We start from the raw sequence: 9951 nt of genomic DNA, 5'->3' as shown, positions 1-9951 counted from the left end.
TAGAACACTGCAGTTTCCCTTAACTTTTTTTTCCCTCACTGGGATAGCCTCATAAGACCTCTAAAGAGGCCAACAAAGAGACCACACACTCTTACTCCAAGATACACCTGCTGTCTGGATGCGTTTGCTGTATGTTTGTATAGCTCCTATCACAATGGAGTCCCAGCTCCTAGGGGCTACCACATTACTAAAATAGCAGGAAATGTCATTCAGCAATCACAATCTCCATTTATTTTACAGCTTCCTAAAATAACCAATGAATGTTACTGAAAACCATCAGCGTGAGTACCTGTTACAGGGGGAGACCCAAATGCCCGTTCCCACAGTTAGTGTTAGCCCTAGGTGGTTTAAAATTAACACTGTAGACTGGTTTGAATGAGGAGTATATATGTCTCTGTTGGACAGAAATGAACATAGACAGAGTGGTGCCAAACTAGGAGTATATTGACATATGTGGAGTACACCATAGTTGTACTGACTTGCTCATGGTACTTGATCATTTAAGTCGACTGTTGAGGTAACTCACAGTGACAGACATAGTCATAAGAAATTACATCTTAAATGCAACACAGTTGGAGAGGCTTCTTTAAAAGCTGTAGGAATTATTTCAAACCCTACATGCTACAAGTTAGACCATTCTCATTTAAACACTATCACCTTGGATACCATATTGTAAACAAACATTTCCTTGCCCATATTGCCAGAGAAAATATCTTAAATTCTTAAAAATGAAAGAATTTTAAAAATCCAGTTTACTTCTCAGTATTTATGCTTTGCTTTTTAGCATTTCCTTTATTTTGAACAATGAACAACTTTTGCTGAAACTTTCAGAAAAATTCAGGCTGAGGCAGAGAGCAAGTCTAAAAATTTTTAGCCTAAATGGTTAGGGTTTGACAAAGTTATCAGCAACTGAAAACAGGGGCTTACCATGGAAAGGGTCAGGCAATCTTAGCTGTAGGTGGCACTACCAGATCCATTTATAATTGATCATTGAACTCCTAAGAGAGCCTCTAGGATGCTATAATATAATCAGATTAAAGAGACAATCAGCATTGTTTAATATTTATCCAATGCATCAGTGTCCATGGTGAGAGAAAGAACTGTGTGAAGGCAAGCTAAACAGAGTCAAGACTGTTTCACTGTGGATCTTTCCACCTTAATGAAAAGCATGATGAAGAGGAGTACAGATCATCACTAAGGCTAAGATTTTGCCATAGATATTTTAGTAAAAGTCACGGATAGTTCATGGGCAATAAAGAAAAATTCACAGAAGCCGTGACCTATCCCTGACTTTTACTAAAAATATCCATGATAAAATGGGAAGGGACTAGGCAGCTGTGGGTGGCTAGGAGCTCTGGGGCCCCCACCACCCGTGGAGACTCAGAGCTCCAGGGTCCCCATGACTCCCCGCACGACTGCTGCGGGCTCTGGGGACCCCCTGCCACCGGGAGACCCCCTGTCCCTGTGGCCAGCAGTTCCCCTACCCCCGTGGCTGAGGACCTGTGGTCTCCCTGCCGCCACGGCTGGGGAGCCGCGGGGGTCCCCCTGCCCCGCTGTGATGGGTGGGGAGCTGTGGGGTACCCCCCCTGCCTGTGGCAGCTGGGGAGCCGCGGGGGTCCCCCTGCCCCGCTGTGATGGGTGGGGAGCTGTGGGGTCCCCCTGCCTGTGGCAGCTGGGGAGCCGCGGGGGTCCCCCTGCCCCGCTGAGATGGGTGGGGAGCTGTGGGGTCCCCCTGCCTGTGGCAGCTGGGGAGCCGCGGGGGTCCCCCTGCCCCGCTGTGATGGGTGGGGAGCTGTGGGGTCCCCCTGCCTGTGGCAGCTGGGGAGCCGCGGGGGTCCCCCTGCCCCGCTGTGATGGGTGGGGAGCTGTGGGGTACCCCCCCTGCCTGTGGCAGCTGGGGAGCTGCGGGGGTCCCCCTGCCCCGCTGTGATGGGTGGGGAGCTGTGGGGTACCCCCCCTGCCTGTGGCAGCTGGGGAGCTGCGGGGGTCCCCCTGCCCCGCTGTGATGGGTGGGGAGCTGTGGGGTACCCCCCCTGCCTGTGGCAGCTGGGGAGCTGCGGGGTGCCCCTGCTGCCCATGAGGGCTGGGAGCTTGGGAGACCACTGCCTCAGGTGGAGGTGATACCTCACAGCAGGGCTGGAGTCATGGAGGCCTTTGGAAGTCACTTCCGTGACCTCTGTGACAAAATCATAGAATCACAGAATATCAGGGTTGGAAGGGACCTCAGGAGGTCATCTCGTCCAACCCCCTGCTCGAAGCAGGACCAATCCCCAACTAAATCATCCCAGCCAGGGCTTTGTCAAGCCTGACCTTAAAAACTTCTAAGGAAGGAGATTCCACCACCTCCCTAGGTAACGCATTCCAGTGCTTCACCACCCTCCTAGTGAAAACGTTTTTCCTAATATCCAACCTAAACCTCCCCCAGTGCAACTTGAGACCATTACTCCTCGTTCTGTCATCTGCTACCACTGAGAACAGTCTAGATCCATCCTCTTTGGTACCCCCTTTCAGCTAGTTGAAAGCAGCTATCAAATCCCCCCGCCTTCTTCTCTTCCGCAGACTAATCTTCTCTTCTGCAGACTAAAATCATAGCCTTAATCATCATCTCAGGCACACAGCAGCTAGCCTACCGGTTTCACATTATCAGAGCAGGGCCAAAGTGATGATATCAGACCCATCATATAAGGGAGACTATACAAGACAACATGGGCTATGGCCATGAGGTTATTCTAAATGCTGTTCATGCTGTGCAGCTGCAGGAAGCGCAAGCATCACAAAGGAAGTTCTTACCTGCCCCTTATCCATGGAGATCTTGTGCCTGAGGTACAGACAAACACAAAACAGTCAGAGACCCCTAAACCCAGCAAGGGGAGGGAGTTCTGACAGACCAGCAGATCAACCATAACGGACGTTAATAACTCAACCTCGGTTGGGCTTTTGCCAAACAGATGGCAGCTCCTCACAGAAAGGTTCACCTTTAATTAGTAATATGGCATTATCAAAAACGTTTACTGCAACTGGATATTTGCTATTCAGATGGCATGGGCATAAAAACCATGAACACCTTGGGCCTGATTCGGCACTTACACTGGCATAAATCAGGGGTCTCTCTGCTGATGTTAATGGAGTTACACTCGTGGAAACGAAGGGAGAGTCAGACTCTCTCTCTCTCTGGGAAAGTTGGGTAATTTGGCCACAGCTGACCGGATGAGAATCCTACCACAGGGGAGATGTAGGTGATAATGTAAAGCAAGCAGAGCCAGCTCTGGCACCTGTGCCAAACCTCCCAACCACCCTAGCAGAAGGAGCATGTGACGGGAGACAGAGGGCATATCAGAGGCAGAAAGGAAAGGGGAGAGGGCAGGGCAGAAGGCAGCTCTGCTACATCAATTCACAACTGGTATATGGTCCCTTGGGAACCAGAGTAAGCTGTCATAAATTACAGGAGCACTTAAACTATTCTAACTTGGGTTGAGGCCAGGGCTGGGGCATCTCGAGACTCAAGGAGCCATAACTGGCTCCCTGATGGCCCCAGTCTCTTCTGCACTGAGACCTGCTCAGCACAGGAGAATATCTGGCTTTTGAATCTCATTTTGATTAAACATTGAGTGGCACAGGACATATGTCCAGAAATAAATTGCATTAAAGTTGACAGCTACAGAAAAAACCCTAAAATAATGGCAGCTAAACCATTCAAACTGCTGCTGACCTCTGTGAAAGCATGAGGTACAAAATATAATGTTGGTAAAACCAGCCAGATCTTGAATCCTGCCAGGATTCAATTCATCCCAATATTTACCAGTCAGGATGATCCTGGAAGGGTACAGGCAATGCCTGGAAGCCAATGGGCCTCTAAGAGAAAGGTATCCACTCCAACGCAGCACCACACTCTCCAAGAGGTAAAATCTCTCCAAAAGGGATAAGAGACTCAGCAAAGCAGGATATATCTGCAGCAGGCTGAAAATCCAGCCTGGAGAGCTATGACCTGTTTGGCTATCAGACTCCAGCCATCTCCAGAATGTGACCCAGTGACAGCACAATTAACAAAAGTCAGACCATAGACTATGGAGAACAACTGAGGGAGCCCCTGCACCCACACAGAATTGGAGTGTTCTGCTACCTGTCAAGATGATTATAATTGTTTCAGAAAGAACTGTATGCAGTTTCTCCTCCAGCAAGAGGCGAGAGATGAGCAAGAACCTTTGAGTCTCTGCTATACAAAGCACCTGTTGTAATGAACTGTCAAGTATCAAAATCACAGATTCATATTAAGGGTGTATTTGAATTATTGCAAGTTATTTGTTTACATGCTTGTTTCCAAGATGTAATAGGGCATTTAAAGACAGATCTCTGTGTGTATATAATGTCTTCTGCAGTTTCCACGGTATGCATCCGATGAAGTGAGCTGTAGCTCACGAAAGCTCATGCTCAAATAAATTGGTTAGTCTCTAAGGTGCCACAAGTCCTCCTTTTCTTTTTGCGAATACAGACTAACACGGCTGTTACTCTGAAATCTGATTCCCAGAACTGTGATCACACAACTACATACATTTTTTTAATTTGAGTTCATACAGTTATAGTAACGTCCATGCAACACTGACCTAAGCAAGATGCAAATGGATATCTGATTTGGGGATAAGAGATTCTATGTCATGCTCCCATCGTTAAAGTTTAGAGCAGAGAAATAATGAGCTTGATTTAGGCAACAACTACGCCAAAGATATTGTCACTTCTCCTCTATCCTGATGGCTGCCGTGTTGGCATATGGTAGTGCTGTGAACATATCAAGTGCTAAGTATTATTTTTCACCCCTCCCTGTCACTGACAGATAACATATCGTAACTTGTCTCTATTTCCCTTTGACAGAGCACAATGTTCTTGCAGTATCACCTATCTGGCCATGTTAGCACACATCTGCCACAAAATATCAAACGTAAGTGCTGGAACACTGATGGTGATATTTCACATTTGTATAATACCTTCCACCTACAGACTTCCAAACACTTAAAAACATCAATGAAGCCTTACAACCCCCTCTGAGATGTATAGTAGGTATTATCCAAATTTTATAGAGGAGGAAACTTAGACACACACTGGATAAGTGGCTTGTCCAGAATCAAAGAGTGAATCAGGGGCAGAGCGAACAACAGAATTCAGGTGTCCTGACTTCCAATCCCATGTTTTAAACACTAGCCCACCCTTGTCTGTAGGCCACCCAGGTCTCTGTCGCATGTGTTCTGTTGCCAGAATAGCCCAGTCAGATTCCACATATCTCTAAGTTCTCCCTCTCCTTGTTTGGCTGGTACATTTAAAAAGAAATAAAACAATGAAGTGTTTTAAAAACACAAACTAATCCATGACCAGGGCTCCTAGGCACTACGGTCACACAATACATAAATAATAACAGAAGAACTGCAAGACCTGGGTGTTAAATCGTCATGTGAGTGGGGTTCCCAGCCAGTCATGGTATATAGAAAAATACACAGGCTGAACAAAGCATTACCTTCCTCTGTGGCAAGACAGTTTTCAACATGCTCCCTTTCCCGGTCAGCCTGATTGGATACAGCACTGCCATTTTTCGTCCTTCGAAGGACACTCAAAGCTCGATTTATTTTTTTAAAAGACCTGGTTCTTATAGTGGAACGTTCGAAGGGCCGACCTGCAACAGACAGAGAAAAATAAATAGAACGCAGCAGCTTTGGGTTGTACAACCCACAGAACCACGTCATTTCTGTAACCCCAGCTATGCGCAGGGGAGGCAGAGGCAGTGGTGGCAGTGACACCAGGGCTGCTGTAGCTTCTCCCTCCCCTCCTCGCTGCATATGGCTTCCCTTATGTTGTATCTGGCCCCAAATGGAGTTTCGGGCCTGAGAATTCATTAACCTTAATTTGAAGGATTGCTATCCTGCACCCCAGAATCTTTAACTCCATCTGTTTAGCCATCCATAAACGCAACATTGATTTCCAGGGCTAGTGGCCTGTGAACAGCACTATTCAAAGCCAAAGCCATACCAAGGATTGGCTAGTGGAAAATGCCTGGAAGGTGAAGGGCTAGTGCCACAACAAATGAGCTGAGTATGTTCCACCAGCCTGCAGGAGAGAAACTGGAGGCTCTTGCTAGGTCTGCTATAGAAGCAGCACATGGCACTGCTGCAAAGCCATCATGGTGGCCCCTCCAGCCCCTCACCTCAACAGTGCCTAATATTTTAATGGCTAAAATTAGAAGTGTCAGGAATGCTAGCCATACGGCATTCCATCCTCCTGATTAGCAAGAATAATTAGGGAGGAGAGAAACCAAAAAGGGTCCTAATTCTAAAGCAGGCAAAAGAACTTTTTAAAAAGGTTTTTAAAATTGGGCAAAAATAATGATATGGAGGAGGAGAGGAAAAAAGAGCAAAAGGGACTTGCAAGACAGTACAAAGATATAATAACTGAAATACAGACTCTCCTGATTTCTACAGAGCCATAGGTATGCATGGCACTTCTTACTCTGTATCTTTCAGTACGATATGCGTACTGTGCATCACCATCTAGTGGTACAAAACTCCCCCAATCAGATTTAACTCCCCCCCTCCCCCAGCCCAACCAAAACAGCAGGGTTCAATTCAATGATGAAGGTCTTTGATTCTGGTGCTCTCTCCCCACCTTTCTGTCTGCCCGCCCACTCCATGTTCCCAAGACCAAAGCGTTGGTTTTGGATTCCTAATTCAACTCAGTTTAAATTTTACCTTTGTAGCCTTGCGTCCGTTCTCCCAAGACAAACTCCTTTTGGCTCCCATGCTCCCACAAATACTAGTTCTACCTGTATTCTACTCTTCTTTTCACTGGCTATACTTCTTGATGGTTACTTTCGGCCATACTGCATTTTTCCAATATGCTACACTCACTGGGGTTTGGCAGGGCAGGGTAGTGGAGGAAGAAATAGGGAAAGATTTATTGGTGTGGTTAGTTCATTACTGTGGTTCGTTTTAGCACTGCCAGCTCCTCTGAGCTTCATCATCTTGGAATGTTGGCAAACACTCCCCCAAGGTCATGGGTTCATTTCCCTGGGAACATTTTATACCCACAAAACATTGGTTCATTTCAAGATATATTTAAGGTGAAAAATGCATTCAGCAATATTGGTTTATTGGGAGCGTGCCTTAAAAAGACAAATACCTAAGGGTTATTACAGAAAACAAACAGGTTTCTCTGCTCTCTGACATTTTTAAAGCTTTCGGCAAAGTTAATTTCAGAAAGAGGCCTCAGAGACTATCCTAGTTAGTTCTTACTTCTGTTTTGGTTGCTTCTACTGGGGTCCCCAGACCTGCTCCCTGACTGGTTGTCTTCTGAGGCAGGGCTGAAGGCTGGATTAACTAGACCTGGCTCATCCGTCATTAAGGCTATTGCTGCAGCTGCGGAGAGCTCTGGGCCAAGAGCCGCTAAGGTTAAAGTGGCACTACAGTCTGGAGAGTCATCTTGTGAACGTCTCTTTCGTTCCTTGGTAAGGCCATAATGGGATGCTCCTTTACATCTAAGGCAAAGGCAAAGGGAAAGGATATGTTAGTAAAAGTTGCATTTAAAATATTACCTGCTTACGATGAGTGTCTGACATTGACGAATGATTAACAGTACCTAGAGTAATGATTGCAATTAAATCTTTTTCTTGATCTATGAAATACAGACACCAAAGAATGTGGGAAAATGCCAGCCCAGTCGAGGTTTCACAGAATTAAAAGAAATTGAATAGATGCCACTGAATAATTAGCTAAATTATTATTTTAATTGAGAAATTTACTTCAATAGACAATTAGCTAGATACAGCCTGTTGGTAGCTGTAGTTCTGTTGGGCACAAACGCGAGACACAGGCATAGCAGGTGATTGATCAAATCAAAGACCGGAATCCATAATCTGTCCTTTGTGTGCAATTAATGAAAGAGACCAGTGTGAGGCTTGAAAGCTTGTTTGTCTCAGCTTATGTTTGTGAAAGAAAAAGCCACATACACAGTACCTTTGTGAGCTCCTCACCATGACAAATATTCTCTGTCAGAGGAGCTGTCACTCTGTTAGCGTAAAAAGAAAAGGAGGACTTGTGGCACCTTAGAGACTAACCAATTTATTTGAGCATAAGCTTTCGTGAGCTACAGCTCACTTCATCGGATGCATTCAGTGGAAAATACAGTGGGGAGATTTATATACAAAGAGAACATGAAACAATGGGTGTTACCATACACACTGTAATGAGAGTGATCAGGTAAGGTGAGCTATTACCAGCAGGAAAGCGGGGGGGGGGGGGGGAAGGGGGACAGGGAAAACCTTTCGTAGTGATAATCAAGGTGGGCCATTTCCAGCAGTTGACAAGAACGTCTGAGGAACAGTGTGTGTGTGGGGGGGGGAGTAATAAACATGGGGAAATAGTTTTACTTTGTGTAATGACCCATCCACTCCCAGTCTTTATTCAAGCCTAAGTTAATTGTATCCAGTTTGCAAATTAATTCCAATTCAGCAGTCTTTCGTTGGAGTCTGTTTTTGAAGTTTTTTTGTTGAAGAATTGCCACTTTTAGATCTGTAATCGAGTGACCAAAGAGATTGAAGTATTCTCTTACTGGTTTTTGAATGTTATAATTCTTGACGTCTGATTTGTGTCCATTTATTCTTTTACGTAGAGACTGTCCAGTTTGGCCAATGTACATAGATTCATAGATACTAAGATCAGAAGGGACCATTATGATCATCTAGTCTGACCTCCTGCATAACGCAGGCCACAGAATTTCACCCACCCACTCCTGCAATAAACCTCTCACCTATGTCTGAGCTACTGAAGTCCTCAAATCATGGTTTAAAGACTTCAAGGAGCAGAGAATCCTCCAGCAAGTGACCCATGCCCCATGCTACAGAGGAAGCTGCAAAACCTCCAGGGCCTCTTCCAATCTCCCCTGGAGGAAAATTCCTTCCCGACCCCAAATATGGCAATCAACTAAACCCTGAGCATATGGGTAAGATACTACAGAAAATTCTTTCCTGGGTAACTCAGATCCCACCCCATCTAACAGCCCATCACAGGGCATTAGGCCTATTTACCATGAATATTTAATTACCAAAACCATGTTATCCCATCATACCATCTCCTCCATAAACTTATCGAGTTTAATCTTAAAGCCAAATAGATCTTTTGCCCCCACTGCTTCCCTTGGAAGGCTATTCCAAAACTTCACTCCTCTGATGGTTAGAAACCTTCGTCTAATTTCAAGTCTAAACTTCCTGGTGGCCAGTTTACATCCATTTGTTCTTGTGTCCACATTGGTACTGAGCTTAAATAATTCCTCTCTCTCTCTGGTATTTATCCCTCTGATATATTTATAGGGAGCAATCATATCTCCCCTCAACCTTCCTTCTAAACCTTGTTTAGTTAGGCTAAACAAGTCAAGCTCCTTGAGTCTCCTTTCATAAGACAAGTTTTCCATTCCTCGGACCATCCCAGTAGCCCTTCTCTGTACCTTTTCCAGTTTGAATTCATCCTTCTTAAACATGGGAGACCAGAACTGCACACAGAGGGGCATTGCTGGCACATGATGGCATATATCACATTGGTAGATGTGCAGGTGAACGAGCCTCTGATAGCGTGGCTGATGTGATTAGGCCCTATGATGGTGTCCCCTGAATAGATATGTGAACACAGTTGGTAGTGGGCTTTGTTGCAAGGATAGGTTCCTGGGTTAGTGGTTCTGTTGTGTGGTTGCTGGTATTTGCTTCAGGTTGGGGGGCTGTCTAAGCAAGGACTGGCCTGTCTCCCAAGATCTGTGAGAGTGATGGGTCGTCCTTCAGGATAGGTTGTAGATCCTTGATGATGTGTTGGAGAGGTTTTAGTTGGGGGCTGAAGGTGATGGCTAGTGGCGTTCTGTTATTTTCTTTGTTGGGCCTGTCCTGTAGTACGTAACTTCTGGGTACTCTTCTGGCTCTGTCAATCTGTT

The 9951-nt window shown here is 45.6% G+C and overlaps 1 protein-coding gene across 3 annotated transcripts in view; it reads right to left on the bottom strand.

Annotated features, from left to right (window-relative positions):
- LNX1 (ligand of numb-protein X 1) overlaps positions 1-9951 on the bottom strand; it is a 128050-nt gene that overhangs the window by 48799 nt on the left and 69300 nt on the right. For all 3 annotated transcript variants that reach the window (XM_078852532.1, XM_073342029.2, XM_073342030.2), the window contains exons 3-4: positions 7272-7513; positions 5504-5659 (exon numbers count right to left, since the gene is read on the bottom strand). In XM_078852532.1, the coding sequence (XP_078708658.1) occupies positions 5504-5659; positions 7272-7513 (398 nt within the window). The remainder of the gene's footprint in view (positions 1-5503; positions 5660-7271; positions 7514-9951) is intronic.

The sequence above is a fragment of the Lepidochelys kempii genome, chromosome 4 (genome assembly GCF_965140285.1).
Source record: "Lepidochelys kempii isolate rLepKem1 chromosome 4, rLepKem1.hap1, whole genome shotgun sequence".
In the NCBI taxonomy this organism is placed as follows: Eukaryota; Metazoa; Chordata; order Testudines; family Cheloniidae; genus Lepidochelys; species Lepidochelys kempii.
Note: the sequence above shows the minus strand (reverse complement) of the source record. Positions and strands in the feature narration are given on the sequence as shown.